Source organism: Bos mutus, chromosome 6 (genome assembly GCF_027580195.1).
Source record: "Bos mutus isolate GX-2022 chromosome 6, NWIPB_WYAK_1.1, whole genome shotgun sequence".
NCBI classification, from domain to species: domain Eukaryota; kingdom Metazoa; phylum Chordata; class Mammalia; order Artiodactyla; family Bovidae; genus Bos; species Bos mutus.
Genome location: NC_091622.1, coordinates 68,548,544 through 68,565,021, shown reverse-complemented (window position 1 = coordinate 68,565,021; position 16,478 = coordinate 68,548,544). Strand labels below are relative to the sequence as shown.

Here is a 16,478-nt window from a genome sequence, read left to right as displayed (position 1 = left end):
GTGCCTCACGTTGGGCACTCAGTAAGTATTTGTTGAGTGAATCAACGAATAGGTTCCACCCTGGTGAAATTGAAATCCAGCCTAACCCTCAATTCCTTCCTTAAAATAATAAGAGAATTTCCTTCTCTCAAATCTACTGTAGGGAAGATTTGGGATTTGAAAGACCAGGGATTTTCATTTTCTCTTAGCTTGCCAACTCAGTCTCTTAACACATTCTAGCAGCCATGCCAGTCTTGGGCTTCACAGGCTGCCCTTCTCTTTGCACCCTCTGTGGGTGACCCTGGCATGATAGCTTTGAGCTCTCACAGCAAGGGCTGGTAGCCATGAAGCAACACTAACATGCCAGTTTCCTCCTGTGGCAATTTAGGTGGTTGTCATGTTATTTGATGTGGCTTTCTGTCCCACTAAGTTCCATTGTGTTCTTACCATCAGTCAGAGGTGGGGAGACACTGAAAATATTTGTGCATGTGGATTCAAAGCCTATATGCTCTCTGCTGCCAGCCAGCAGCCCCTTCCAGATGGCCTGCTTCTCTCTCAGGCTCACACATTCCACTAAAACCCACTCATCGGCACAGCAGTGGATGTGCGTTCCTTTCCCGTCTTCCTCCTCCACATGTGCTCTTTCTGCCTCCATCCACCATAGATTCCATACAAGGTCCCCCCACTTCCATGACCTGGCTCTGCCTGTCTCCCTGACCTTCCCTTTCCCCCACTTGCTTTGCCTCCGTTCTCCCCTTGCTGCTCACTTCAGCTGCTCTATCTCCTTGCTCTCCCGAAGCCCTTTCTGCCTCAGGGCCTTTGCACCTCCTGCCCTTGTGCCTAGAAAGGTCTTTCCTGGGTGTCTGCAGTGCTTGCCTCATCACTCCATAAGGTCTCTGCTAAAATGCCCCGTCCTCCAAGAAGCCCTTCTTTACCATGTCTAAAACAGCCCCTGCGTCTATTTTTCCTGAGCACTTATCTCTAAGGACACATTATGACTTGTTTACTTGCCTATTTATTTCCATATTGTCTTCTTCCCCCCACTGAAGTGTAGGCTTCTGATAGCAGACACTGTCTTCAGTGCCCAGCAAGTGGCTCAGTAAATGTGTAATGATGGGACAGAAGGAAGGAAAGAGAGAAGGGAGGGAGGGAGAAAAAACAAGAAAAGGAAACACATTTCTATGTATTTATAAATGTTGATAAAGTACTTTAGGGCTTCCCAGATGGCACTAGTGGTAAAGAACTTACCTGCCAGTGCAGGACACAAGAGATTTTGATCCCTGTATCAGGAAGATCCCCTGGAGAAGGAAATGGCAACCCACTCCAGTATCCTTGCCTGGAGAATCCCATGGACAGAGGAGCCTGGTGGGCTACAGTCCATAGGGTAGCAAAGAGTCAGACACGACTGAGGCAACTTAGCATGCACACACCAAGTATTATACTTTAAGAAAGACAACTGAGATGGTGAAGAAGTGAAGTGTTAGTTGCTCAGTCTTGTCTGACTCTTTGCAACCCCATGGACTGTAGCCCACCAGGCTTCTCTGCCCGTGGAGTTCTCCAGGCCAGAATACTGGAGTCGGTTACCATTCCCTTTCCCAGGGGATCTTCCAAACCCAGGAATTGAACCCAGGTCTCCTGCATTGCAGGCAGATTCTTTACCATCTGAGCCACCAAAGGCATCTTTGAGGAGATGTCCTAAGCTGACACTTAATATATATGGTAACGGTCAAAACAGGTAGAGGGGAAAAAAGTGCAAAGATCCTAAGCTTGACATCTACTGGGGAACAAGAGGAGGCCAGAGCAGCTGGAACTCTGAGGGCAAGGAGAAAGGGATGGTGGGACTGGATCACAGATATATAGCAAGGGGACTCCCCTGATGAGGCTAGACTGGCACCAAGCAGGTCGGAACAAAGGCAGATTCTGGGGTTGCATGGTCATAAAGAAGGCCTGGGAGAGCAGAGCTGTACTGCAGAAGAGATGTCTTCCTCCCTGAACTCCTGACTCTGCAAGGCTGTTTTCTTTTTAAAGTAGTTGCTTAGTCATTAAGCCAGCCTTCCTGGAGCCGTTGCAGGATCCATGCCTTCATGTGAAAAATGAGCAGAACAGCACCTGCTCTGAGCGGTCACCATCAGCGTAGTTCCCAGCGCCCGGGAGCCACCTCCTGACAGTTGGCTGACTCTCAGTTTCCCACACGCAGCGTGGTACTGGGGCCATGGCAGGGATGGAGGGAGAGGGGACCCTGCCTCTGAGAAGCAGATGAGCTTCTTAGGAAAAGACATGTGGTCCTGGCATTGCACAAGAAGAGCATCCATCACACACCCATGAGTGCACACCAGTCCTTAGGGTGGTCTTCGAGAGGAGTTGAGGGGAGGGTGCCAATGAATATTTTCTGTTTTCAGTTATATTTTTTCTGATGCATGTTAAAATAGTAAATATTAGCACATCAGGTCAACTCACAGTGAACAATAAATAAGTTGAATCAGTATCATGTAGAACTAATAAATGAGTTGATTTCAAGCTAACTTATAGAAACAGGCAGAGTCAATCTTGGAAGCAGGTAGTGCCTAGAAGTGGCAGGAGTGAAGGGGATCAGTGAACGGCTGAAGTTTAGGAAGCAGGGATCTGGCATCTGTGACCTGAAGGAGGCAGAGTAGACTGGTCTTGAGTCAGTTTCTAGAGTCACACTGTGAAGAGGAACAGGTAGGACGTGAGTCAGAGGGGCCAGCCAGCAGGAAGCCAGATGGTGGCATTCATCAAGGCTCGTGAAGAGGGCGGAGTGGGTGCTGGCGGGACACGGAGAAGCAGACGGCCTAGACTGCGCCAGGGGTGGAGAAGAGGTATCTGGGGGTCTTATTCTAAGACACGCGCTGACTTAGGAAGATTGTCAGGACTCTAATTGACCCTGTACATAACAGAGAACACTGTGCCTGACCCCACATTTAATGGCAGGGACAGTCTCTCTGTCAGATTTTCTTCCCCACTAGAAATACAGACTCTCTGCTGACCTCATTTAGGGAAATGGAAGCCATGAAGGCCTTGTTGAAGGAAGAAAATGAAATTGAGAGTATGATATCTACTATGAATCAGGAGCAAGGAGGCAAGGTGAAGCAGGTGGAACTGGCACCCAGCAGCGTTCATCTGGGAGAAATTGGTCCAGGTGGCCAAGAATAAACACACCACCACTCAGGGGCCAGCCTTCCCCTCCAGTCAAAGGGAGCGGTACTTAGAGCAGTTAAGAAAAAGAAAAGGATGCGATTGGTGTGCACTGTACTTTGGAATTGGAATATCTTTATTGTTTTGCTAATTTAAAATGTATATACTTGTTTAAAAGTCAGAATGACACAGAAGTACATCAATTAGAAAGTCTCCCGTAATTCCATAGGTAACAACCTTTAACAGGCAGTGGTTTATTTCATTCGACAGCTGTTTATTGAGTGCCTACCATCTATAAGGCACAAACACTATTTAGGAGATTCAGATACATCTGTAATTAAAACAGAAGTCTTAGTCCTCACTAGGCTTAAATTCTTGAGCTGTGCTGTCCAATATAGTAGCCACTAGCCATGTGTGGCAATTAAATTAAAATTTAATGTGACTTAAAACTGAGATTCCCCTAGTCACATTTCAGGTGCTCAGGAGTAGGCAATGGCTGCCATATTGGACAAAACAGATGTACAACATTTCCATCATTGCAGACAGTTCTTTTGGGCAGTGATATTCCTGCCTTCAGGTCCCAGAGTTGGCTAGAGCTCGGTGATTTCACCCCTCCCCTTACCCAGCCTTTTGGGGAAAGAGCTCTGAACCCAGGGCCCCCTTGCTCACCCTCCCTGACATGTGATGGACATAGAGTGACTGTGAAAACAGCTGTGGGCTTAAGAAAGTCCCTGCCCAGAAGCAAGTGAAAGCCTAGAACGCTAAGCCTTTGTGATAGTTCATTTTTGTCGACAGAGTTGAAATCACTTGGTAGACATGCAGTTCGTCTGAGCCACCTCCATCAGAGGCTGGAGTTGGTGGGTGATAGCCCACCTGAGACCGGACTGGGGTTGGAACGGGTAAAAGTGTCCAGAAGCCCACAGACAGCAGCCTGCAGCCTGCTCCACCCAAACAGGAAGCCTGGCTCTGTACTCAGGGTTAGGGAGGCAGGGAGAACAGCTGCCCACCACCCCCCAACCCCCCGGACCTGAACTCTGAGTGGCAGGAGGCAGGCCTCGGGCTGTACGCTTTCCAGAGTTCTCTGCATTTGCTTCTGGGGTCCACCCTCAAGGCTCCTTCTGCCCCCAGAAGAGACAAGAGCAATGGTGGTGTTTCTCCCCTTCCCCTCCAGGCCAGGGGCCACTGGCAAGCCTCCCTGGACTGTGTCCCATCTCTGCATCAGGAACTGCTGACCCACAATTAAGCCACGCTGCCTCCGAAAGAAAATACAGAAAAGTGATAGATAAGAGGCCTCATTTAGTGGGAGCTTAAATTTCAGGCATAGCGATGCTGGCTCGGTTCAATGGAGATTTACAACAACAGGTGCAGGGGAACCTTAGATTGAGGCTGAGAGTGATTTTTGTGTGTGTTGGGGGAAGGGTGAGGTGGGGTCTCAGTTGATCTGGCTGCTACTTAGAAGAAAAATAAACTCCATTTGCTCTTCCGTTCTTTTAAGAAACAAAAGGGATGAAAGAAACCTTAGGCCAATAAGCTTCCCTTTCATTCTTTCCTTTTTCTCAGGTCAGAAAATGATCCCGTATCATTAACCACCTAGCCTTTCCCAAAAATATAAATAGAGAGACACTACTTTCCCTCCATACTTATAAGTCTCATGATAACAAGCGCAGTGATCTCCAGAAACATAGTAGAAAAGAAAAGACTTAGATTTTGTTTTAAAGCTCCTCTAAATGACAGTGAGAACAAGAGGCTGGGGAGGGCCAGACAGTCATTTGACAGGCTTTGAAATGTGCCATGATTTGGACTTTTGATTTCATCCTTTTCTACACGCGATTAGCTATAACACAGGTTTGTGTAATCAGCAGACAAACCAAAGCCTGAGGAATTTACTCACTGGGACTCAGGTAAGAAAGCCTTGCCCAGTGACATGTCATAGCCAGAAGCGACACTATATTACTCCCACCTTCTAAATTTTATTGAAATTTTAGAATAAAGTACAACCTTATCTCTTAAGAATCCTTTGTGGGCAATGGACCTTTGGTACTGTTTGTAAAACCAGGAGCAAGACTGGGCCTGGAATAAGATTCAGGATGGAGCAGAAAGTGTGCACCTTGATGGGGTCCTTCACATCTGCCTTCTTCTGCTCCTCTAGGAAGCCTTCCAAGAGGTCTCCTTTTTTTTTTTTTTTTGGCCATGTGGCATGAGGATCTTAGTTCCCCAACCAGGGATGGAACCCGTACCCCCTGCAGTGGAGATACAAAGTCTTACCCACTGGACAGCCAGGGAAGTCCCCAGCTGGTTTTCTTGGGGGAGCTCTAGGCCTCTGCTGCAGCTGTGTCAGGTGGAACCACCCCACGCCCTACACACACATCTCTGCATGGGAAAACAGGGAGGGACGGAGCACAGGAGGTGAAGAGGAACAGGGCTGGTAGCAGGTGGTGACGCCTCAGGCTCACCTTCTGCAGGACAGGTGGGATCAGCCTCCGCAGGTCTCAGAAGGAGCCTCTAGGCTTCCTTTTCCCTCTCTCTGAAATGCCCAACTGCCTCATTGGTTCTGAAACTGTGCCCTGGGGGAATACTATTCATGGATAAAATCAAACGATGGCACGCTTTACTCAATTCAGAGAAAAATACAGTAAGCACATCAGATTTCCCCCAACATAAATTTGTATCTATCCTGTGTTTCCTTCCCTTTGTTGTTACGTCAGCTTTGGTAGCACCCAAAAATGAACAGACGAAAAGCGAGCAAATGTTAACAGAAGAACTGCCAGCTGTGCTCAGCGCACGGCTGTGCTCGGGGGTTGCCTTTATGTGCATGTAGCACAGCCTTCGGTGCTTCCCTGGTGGCTCAGTTGGTAAAGAATCTGCCTGCAGTGCGGGAGACCTGGGTTCAATCCCTGGGTTGGGAAGATCCCCTGGAGGAGGGCATGGCAACCCCCTCCAGTATTCTTGCCTGGAGAATCCCATGGACAGAGGAGCCTGGCGGGCTGCAGTCTATGGGTCGCAAAGAGTCAGATGGGACTGAGCGACTAAAGCACAGCTCAGCACAGCCTTGCTTTCTCCTAGTTTAGAAAACAAGATCAACAGCAGTCATTGTCACAGGGGTCTCTGAGGCTCGCAGGTGCTCTGCCACCTGACAGCTTGTGAAAACAACCAGAGGCAGATTATCTCTCAAGTTGGCTCCAAGAGGCCAGCGCTCCATGTTGAGCTAGTCAGAACCATCAGAAATGTCAGCATGCTTTGAAAGGGGACTTAGGGTGTCAGTGGCAAGTTAGTAAATCAGTAGAGTTAACTCAACAGAATAAAAACAATCAGCCTATTAGGAAGCACTCAGCATGCGATGGGGGTTTGAGACCGTATCCGTGATTACTGTTAGCAGCCTCTGTGCCAGCCTGCTTGGGACTGGGCAGGTTTATGAGTGCAGGTTTCAGTCGTTATGTGGGCATCTCCACTGGTGGCAGGTTTTGTTCCTGGAAAGGGGGCCCAAAGTTGAAATATGAGAGAAATCTGATTTTTCCAATGGTGATAGCCCCAATAATAGGAGATTGGGTAACTGATCAAAAACCAGTGTCTATCTTTTGAAAGAAATAGCCTCAAACATGGTATTTCACTTTCTCTGAATGCTGAACATCCCTTTGTCTACGGTGATTCGGATTAATAGGATAATACAATAACTGATATATGAAGTTGTACTATTTAATATGATGTAGTTTCACCAGAGTTTTTACACTTCATCCTTGATTAATCACATGTAATCTTAGGATAAAGAAACTCTGTGGGTATAGTTTCGGTAGTCAAAAAAGCTGCTTTGGAGAGGTTTTTTCAGCAGTGTCTCAGAGGGAATGTTTTGAAATACCTGAGGCTGTCTCCTTATTTGTGCAGTGATCTAGGATTGTCTGTCTTGCTGCCTCCTGGGTTCTTCCTGAAGCGGCACAGATGTCAGGATCCCGAGGCTGCTTGTCTCTGTGTCTCCATTCTGCTCCCTGGGCCTCACTGACAGCTTGACCTTGTTCCTTGCCTTCATTAAAGGTGCAAGTTCCAAAGCATATTCCTAACAATGTCCCTTCTTTCAGATCCCCCCAGCACAGATTTTCTCTCAAGAAGCCTCAGACCTTGGGCTAGAATTCTGGGCAGTGACATTCTCTCTTGATTGTACAAGCCTTTCCACATCCACCACACATCTCAAACCTGCCTAATAATAATGCATTTCAGCTGTCATTTCTTCCTTTCTCCAACTGTTATAAAAAAGCCGAATTTGCTGGAGGCTTCAAGCGCACGGCGGTCTGGATCTCCCGGATGTGATAGTCGAGTGCTTGTTGTAATGTGCCAGGCGCGATGCCTCGCCAGCGATGCACTCGAAAATGTCGTTGACGAAGCAGTTCATGATTCCCATGGCCTTGGACGAGATGCCGGTGTCAGTACTCTTGCCTGGAAAATCCCATGGACGGAGGGCCTGGTGGGCTGTAGTCCATGGGGTTGCTAAGAGTTGGACATGACTGAGCGACTTCACTTTCACTTTCACTTAAGAAAGTAGTGTGACTGGTTTTTTGTTTCATTATAGTTTTTAAGATTGTGTCCAACTCTTTGCAACCCCATGGACTGTAGCCTGCAAGGCTCTTCTGTCCATGGAATTTTCCAGGCAAGGATTACTGGAGTGGGTTGCCATTTCCTACTCCAGGGGATCTTCCCAACCCAGGGATTGAACCCACATCTCTTGTGTCTCCTGCATTGCTAAGCAGATTCTCTACCACTGCACCACCTGGGAAGCCCAAGGGGATACATTTAAAAGATTATATGATATATATGCGATAAAGCATACTTACATAAGAAACACTCATGAACCCATCACCCCCTCCCAAAGGGTTGCTTACCCACCCACCCCCTCCCCTAGGGGTAACCACTTTCTGAAGCTTGTATTTATCATTTTCTTTCCTTTTAAAACAGTTTTATCTCATATGCACGAATACCCAAACCATGTAAGTTTAGTTTTGCTTGCTAAAGAGACAAAATGAATTTATGCGGCCAATTGAGGTTATTCTTCTAAAGTAGCCTTCCTGGGACATGATCCACTTATGCGTGGAGGCTGCACTTGCTCAAACCCATCTGGGAGCCCTTTGTTTGAAATTTTCTGCAGAGACATTTTTATCAGCTCCTCAAGAATCATTGCTGTCGCTTTATGGCATGTTTGGTCTGATTAAGCTTTTTCCCATCACCTATTTTGCTCATTCATTTATTTGAATGAGAAATATTTCATGAGTTCTTCTATGAACAAAGACTCTGTGTTGGAGACCAGTGGAGAACCAGGTAAAGCCCTGGCTTCCCTGGAGCTTGTCCTCACCCCTCCCCTCCTGCCCTCCTCTGTCATTTGAACAATAACTAGAGGCCTCAGGCTAGGAGACTCCAGGACCCTGAGCAGGATCCAGTACACCACGGGGCCATGGGATCAGTGTGGGCTAAGAGCCTGAGGGGAGATCTGAAGGGACTTCTGAAGGTGATCCAGTCTCCGTGAGCCGTCTCCAGCCCGTTGTGGCCTCATCTGAGTATTTCTGACCCTGATTTTCTTAGTTAGGTCAGGCACACTAATACTTTCGTCCAAGCATGTTTATGTCGGCACCTGCTGAGAAGCCCCTGCCGTGTGGTGTAGATCAAGAATCCTACAAGGAAAGAAATCAGCCCAGTAAGATCTAAAGGCTTAAAACCCAGATTTTGGATGTTTTATGTTAGAAGAACTTAAAAGCCACACTAGATCATTATATAAATATTAGATTGATGACATAAATACATTGCCTGTGTAATATAAATATGAGACCTTAGAAATATGTATGTATATATATGTTTCATTTACTGTATATGCAATATAATATAAATTCAATGAATATAAATAATATGTACATCTAATTCATGTGTTCTCAACCAGCCTCCACATGACCCATTCACCCAAATAACTTACATCCTGCAATCCATCTGTGAAACAAACAGAACGACTCACGCAGAACTGTGACCCCTGCAGAGCTCGAAGCAGCCTGCCTGTGCCTGGCATCTCCGCTCTTCCTGGTTTAGGCGTGTGGTTCCCAGGAGCCAGTTGCGTTTGTTCCCAAACCTGCCTTTGCTAATTGTACTTTTTATTAAGTTGCAAACTCTAATTAAATGTCCTCTGAGGAAATATGAATTCAAAAAAACTTGTTTCAATGAAAACCAAATTGAATGCTTTCGAAAAGCATTTAAAGATGAGTCATTTTAAACATGCTTTTGAATTAGGTCTGAACTAGGTGATTGTGAAAGATTGAAGGAAAAAGCAAGATTAAAATCTAGAAGAATTCTGCTTTCAGATTGTGCTTCAGGTGTCTTCAACTTCTTGTTCCATTTTTAATGGACTAAAATTGGAAATTATACCTGGTATGTAATGGTTTAAAAGAAGAAAAAAGAACTCTAATCAGCAGACAGTTCTCAAAGAAAAGACCTTGGCCTTTTCTTGAAAGATTAGTGAATAAATAGACACTTAACATTTTTTTAAATTTATCTGTAATTGAAGGATAATTGTTTTAAAATGTTGTGTTGGTTTGTGCTATACAACGTGAATCAGCCGTAAGTATACATATGTCCCCACCCTCTGAACCTCCGTCCCTCCCCTCTAGGTTGTCACAGAGCCCAGGTTGAGCTCCTTGCACGCACAGCAAATTTCCACTGAATATCTGTTTGACGTATGGTAACGTGTGTATTTCAGCACTCCTGTCTCAATCCGACCCACCCTCCCCTTCTCCCACTGCGCTCACAAGTCTGTTCTCTTTTGTCTGTGTTGCCACTGCTGCCCTGCAAATAGGTTCATAGTTTATGTTTTAATTTTAAACAAAACTATACATACACACAAATACACATATATGTCTATGTGTATACATACATGTGTGTATGCATGGAAGAGAGATCAATTTTTCATGATCCCTCCCCTGTGTTAAATGACTCCTAACACCTACTGGTCCCAAGCACATTTGAAAAGGAGGGCTTCTACTGTAAATATTACCAGGACTGCCCTACACAGGAGTGGTTTTACACAGTCAGTCTCCCTAAGAGATTTCAGATGTGACACCACTCGCTAAGGTTTATTTGGGTTTTTTATTATGTTTTGTTTTATTTTCATTTACCAACCTTTTATTGAGAGCCATGAAAAAATGACTCCATCTTTAAAACAATGGTTTGAAAAGAGAGAAAAGGCAACGTCAGACAGCCGGGTGGATGAGGAAGGTCATGACCTCCCAGCGCTCTGTCCTTTCTGGCCATCTTGCCCTCCCAAGCCAATCCTTTCTCTAACTTCCTGGGGATCCCACAGAGGTGGGTCCCCTGCTGCCAAGGGTTTGCTGAGAGGCAGGAGGGCAGGATGCAAATTGGAAAAATGGGCCTGACGTTCTCAATCTTGGGCTGGAAGAAGGATGAGGAGGCCATCTTTGGATAATTTGGGTACAAATAAGAAAACAGCCTCTTGACCAGGCTCCAGTGATACTCTTTGACCCTAGCTTTTCCTAGTCGGATGTGAGGGAACTTTACAGCTGTGAAGAGAGTAATATCTCTAAATAGGGAGGCATTTCAAGTCCTATTCCAACCATGCTCCCCAGCTTATTCAACCACACAGGTTCCGTGTGTGTGTGTGTGTGTGTGTGTGTGTGTGTGTGTTGGAAGACCTTAGGTGAGGTGAAAGTGAAGGCTCTCAGTCATGTCCGACTCTTTGCAACCCTGTGGACTGTAGCCCACCAGGCTCCTCCATCCATGGGATTCTCCAGGCAAGAATACTGGAGTGGATTGTCATTTCCTTCTCCAGGGGAATCTTCCCGACCCAGGGATCGAACCCAGGTCTCCCGCATTGCAGGTAGACTCTTTAACCTCTGAGCCACTAGGGAAGCTCCTTAGGTGAGGTGCTACATCTCTAATCAAAACTGAAGCTTTGGATAAGGCAGCCTCCTGTTGCAAAATGCTTTATTTTCCTGAATACCTAAGAAATAAAACCCAAAGTCTGGAAGCCAGGCTCTTTTGAAAAAAGTTCCCCATGCCCCAGAAAGTTTAAAATCTGCTCCATGCAAGAACCAAACAGAAGGAGTAGGCAGACTGGAGAGAGGGGTTCAGCTTCATTTCAGCCCTCCCAAAAGGATCGCTCAGCTACTCAGCTTGCTGTCCACTTTAACCTTGTTGTTGCCTGAACTGTGGGTCCCTGCAGCACTCACAGCCATGGAAACTGCTCTCCTCTCTCTGCCCGAGGAAAGCCACTTCAGTAAGTGGAGACGGGTGAGAGGGGCCTGGCGAGGGCAGACATGGACACGGGAGCCCTATTTGGTTGCTTGGAGAAGTAACTGGACCCCTGCCTGAGATCGCCAAGCCCTCCAGAGAAAGGAATTGCAGGAGCATGAGTCATACCCCATTTTAGACAAACTCAAGGGTGCCCTGGGGGTTGGGGGCCTCCCTTATCAAGAAGCAGGCAACTGAAGTACACAGATTGTGCTTGGCCAAAGCCTAGGATCAGCTTCTGCTTTATTATCTATTAAACTAAGTGGATTAAATGAGAATTGACTGGAATTGTACACTTAGCGTTCCCTTACAAAACACCGTTATCTCATAAGCTGGCTTAATGGAACAGGCTGTCAGGGGCTTCTAAGAAGTAACTGAATATAGCGCCTTACAGGACAGAGATCCGATGGAGGGTGTGCAGCAGCCCTGGGAGATCCCAAGATCCCACACCTTGTGTGGATGCAGAAGACAGGCCAGGGTGTACCTGCAAACCACACTGTTAGCATCTACCCCCAGGGATGGGCCCAAGTCTTCCCAAGAAAGGCATCTGCCACTCACTCCATTTTAAAAGCACTTCTAATGCTGGGAAAGATTGAGGGCAGGAGGAGAAGGGGACCACAGAGGATGAGATGGTTGGATGGCATCACCAACTCAATGGACATGAGTTTGAGCAAGCTCCCAGAGATGGTGAAGGACAGGGAAGCCTGGCGTGCTGCAGTCCTTGGGGTTACAAAAGACACAACTGGGTGGCTGAATAACAAAAAGTGCTTTACTAACCTTTTATGTATGTGGCCTCCAGCACATATGAAGACAGTAGAGTGGAGTGGCTAATACGACTGTCTTGGGAGTTAGACCACAGGCTTTGCATCATAGCTTTACTGCTTTCATTGAGTGACCACGTGTTACTTCTCATGGCTCAGTTTCCCCATCTGCAAAATGGGAGTAATAATAGTAGTACTTCATTGGGTTTCTGTGGAGATTAAATGAGCTGATATCTATAAACTCCTTAGAATAGCGCCTGATGTAAGTGGTTATTTAGGTGAGCTTTAAGTGATTATAGCTTTTACACAGAAAAAGAATTCATCCCATTTCATAACTTTTGCACCCACATCTCCTTTAACTATTATTAGTTGCAGCATGAGTGTTGAATGAGCTGCATTCACAGAGGAGATATTCTGAAAGGCAGGAGGCAGTGTACATGGAGGAGGTCAGGCATGTGATCAGAGGAACATTTTGCTGGAGATGGTGATGTGCTTTTGCACATCATTTGTCTCCTTTGATCCACATTTCTCGTGTGTGTGTTTGTGTGAATGACTTTTCATTATAGGGTTTGGGTAACTGAATGTAAACCCTGCTTTTGGTGAAGATTGATAAAGTTATGAAAATGCTCAGAGATGATAAAAATGAGACCCCTTTGGCCTGGTGTCCCAGAAGCATATCCATTGTAGAGCACTTGCTTTGAGGATAATAGACACATCAGAACGAGATGATGGTTTGGAAGAAGTTGCCGTTGTGCAGTTGATTTGAACAGTGGAGAATATTAACTGTTTTTCAGGGAAATTTTAGTTTATTTGTGAATTTAGGACTTTTTTCCCAACAATTTCTTTGACAGTTTTATTTTTCTGTTGGGTTTCTTTGAGTTCAGTTTACTTGTAAACATTTCTATCAACAACCTGCTCCACAGTCAACCTGCCTCTTTGGAATTACACAGCCTTTGCTTAATCCAATTCTAATGTATAATCCACAACTTCCACGTGTACTTTATTATTTTCGGTACTCTACAATCCAGGATATGGTTTTATCCCTCTCAGCCTAATGGAAGAACATTATCGTCCTCATTTTTCAAAAAAATTGAAAGAGACCAAATGAAAAATTATATAAACTGTTGTTGTTCTTGATGTTTAGTCACTAAGTCATGTCCAACTCTTTTGTGACCCCAGGGACTGTAGCCCACCAGGCTCTTCAGTCCTTGGGATTTCCCAGGCAAGAATACTGGAGTGGGTTGCCATTTCCTACTCCAGGGAATCTTCCTGATCCAGGAATCGAACCTGTGTCTCTAGCCCCTCCTGCATTGGTGGGCAGATTCTTTACCACCGCACTATCTGGGAAGGTCTAGGCTGCCTGTGTTCAGATCACCCTGGAAGCTCTGGTTTCCTGAGATAAGGGTTTGAGTGCAAGCACTATATTTGAGAAGATGTCCCAGGCAGTGTGGTCAGGAAGTAGGGAAGTGAGACAGGGGAGGAAAGAAAGCTCAGTAGTGAAGGCATTCACGAGTGAGTTACTGCTGTGGGCAACTGGGACTCAGCCCTACCACCCCCTCCCCGTCAGGCTATGGAGACCACAATTCAGAATCGTTCCACCTGTCCCCAGCTGTTACTATTCCCCCAACAACAATTGTGGTGTTGTTTCTGAGTGCTGACTTCCATGCTTCTAACCAGAAGAAGCCCTCAGACAGGAAGAGAGACACAGAAACAGACAGATAAAGAGAAAGACGTGCAGGTACTTGAGGAAGGACACAGAGGCCACAAGATCTGCTCTCCAGACGTACACACGACCCGCAGTGACTGAGCCAGCGTGGGCCGAGCATTGTCAGCGTGCTAGCAGGAGTGCTCCTTAACCTCTCTGGATCTCAGCTCTCTTATCCTCAAAATAGGAGAAAGAATAGCTCCTGCCTCATAAGGGTGATATGGGGATTGATGAATTCCTATATCTGCAGTATTTCAACACTCAAAAATTCTCATCTCAAGTCTTTCTCTATTTTTTGAACTTCTAACTTACCGTAATCATTCCTCTTCTGAATAGGCTTCTAACAAGATAGAAGATAAATCCATCTATTATAAGTTCCAAAAGGAAATAGAACCATTTCCGAGAACAGTCTCCATATAAGGCCCCCTTTGTGTTTGATCAGCTTTGAATGGTTGCCTTTTCAAATACGCTGTATGCTTTGTTAGCACATTAGATGCCCAGCCCAGCAAGTTCTGTTATTGGAGCAGCTCTATGAGCTTTCTCGTTCTGGCTGTTCTATTTTATGGAAACCGTTGGTGGGATTCAAGTGTGAGCGGCTCATCACAGTCCTCTGTTGTATTTTCCTCTGTGTCTCCTCCTCTTTTCTCAGAGCTATTTTCTAAGGATAGCAGACCCTAGGGAGCTTTCTTTTTGTGAAACTTCTACAGTCTAGGGGTTGAAGCCAGTGGCTGCAATCCCAGGCAATTCTGAGTTCTAATTCTGTCAAAGGCATTTATACTCAGTGTGTTTCGTTGCTCAGGGATGATTGAAACAGCCCAATTGGTGAACAGCCAGGGGGAAATAGGGTTAAAAAAAAAAAAAAAGAGGAACTCAGCAATGTTACATGGAGCTCAGCCTGTCATGATTAAAACTCAGTTTAAAGATTTGTTCACCCGAGAAAATATCTCTGGACTGTTTCAGGCTGTGACTCTTCAATTAACCTGACATTTCACAAATCCAAAAGTGCTGTGGATGAACTCTTCACTTTGCTTCGGGATATTGCTGGAGCTCGGAACCTCATGAAACAGTTCAAGTCTGTATATGTTCCTGGAAATCATACCCACCAGGCAAGTACATATGTTTTAAAGTAACCAGCTAATCTGTGCTGTGTTTTTAGGATTCAGAGACTAAAAGAAAAGTTTCCATGTTAAGCTGTTTAAAATGAAGGATTTGTTCAAGATCAAACCTAAGGTTCTTCTAGTCCAGAGTTCTGGATTCCCCTGAATCTGAAAGCTTCCCGATTTATTTGTACCAAGGCTTAATGCAGTGAGATGAGCAATGGACTGGGGGTCAGCTCTGCTTTGTCAGTGGCCCAGACCTGTCCTGTCACCTTAGGCAAGTCCGTAAGTGCTAGATGAGGGGCTGGCTTTAGACAGTGCCCAGGTTTCTGGATCTAAGAATAAGAGAATTACCGAATAATATTATGCAAAGAAAATAAAAGTTGATGACAGCAAAAACAGTTGTTATTTAAAATGCCCCCATCACTTTATGGGCTTCCCTTGTGGTTCAGCTGTTAAGGAATCTGCATGCAATGCGGGAGACCTGGGTTCGATCTCTGGGTTGGGAAGATCCCCTGAAGAAGGGAAAGGATACCCACTCCAGTATTCTGGCCTGGAGAATTCCATGGACTGTATAGTCCATGGGGTCACAAAGAGTCAGACACGACTGAGCGACTTTCGCTTTCACCACTTTATAAGGAGAGTGGGAGAACCTTACAAGGACGTTTTGAACAGGGAGTTGGAAAATGGTAAGAAAATCCAAGATGAATGGGGTAATTACTGTACCACAACTTGATGCAAAAGGGAAGAGTGGGGTCGTAGAGTGAAGCACAGAAAGACCCAATGGGAAGATAAAGGGTAAAGAAAGGCTAGAGCCATCGAGGCTGGGTAGTCTCTGTTAGACGAGGAAAGCGATCAGGTTGCTGGTGGCCAAAGATGAGCTTTCAAGGAAGAATAGATGTTTCTGACAGAAAAGCTCATTAGGTTTTGGTGTGGAGTGGATGAAGGAATCTTCTCTCCCATCTTCCTAGGAAATATTCCACAGAATTCACTCTATTTGCTAAGGCTTTCTTGGAGAGTTGAATGTGCTGTTAGTGGGGACTATGATCCAGTGAGGGGTTCAGCTTCAGGGTGCTGACTCTCCAAGGTGGGCATGTAGACAGGAGTTAAGGTTACCCACGATCACCTAGCGACATGCAGGTTCTTCCTCCCATTTATTCAGATAGTAGCTGATACTTGAAGAGTCCCCTGCATTTGGTTTCCCTTTGATCCTCATGCAAGTAAGCCAGAGAGGTATTATTATCAGAGACCTAGGAAGGCCGCAGTGACTTGCCACAGGCACACAGGTGGCCAGGACCTGACCATGTGTTTGCTGCCAACACAAAACTTCCAGTCACTGCACCATGGTTCTCATGGAGGTTCTAGAAATACTAACTGATGGTGCTGTGGGTACCTGAAGTCACCCACCAAGACACCGAAGACCTTAGAAACTGGCACTCAACTTAGTAATGTAAGTTCCCATCCTTTGTTCAATGATCTAAAAAAGTACTGATAAAATCACTCAGATAATTGATC

At 45.8% G+C, this 16,478-nt stretch overlaps 1 protein-coding gene across 1 annotated transcript in view; it reads left to right on the top strand.

Annotated features, from left to right (window-relative positions):
* The window catches only part of SCFD2 (sec1 family domain containing 2), a 397,298-nt gene that overhangs the window by 335,845 nt on the left and 44,975 nt on the right, over window positions 1-16,478 (top strand). The window contains exon 6 of the mRNA XM_070372393.1: window positions 14,827-14,972. Coding sequence (XP_070228494.1) covers window positions 14,827-14,972 — 146 coding nt within the window. The remainder of the gene's footprint in view (window positions 1-14,826; window positions 14,973-16,478) is intronic.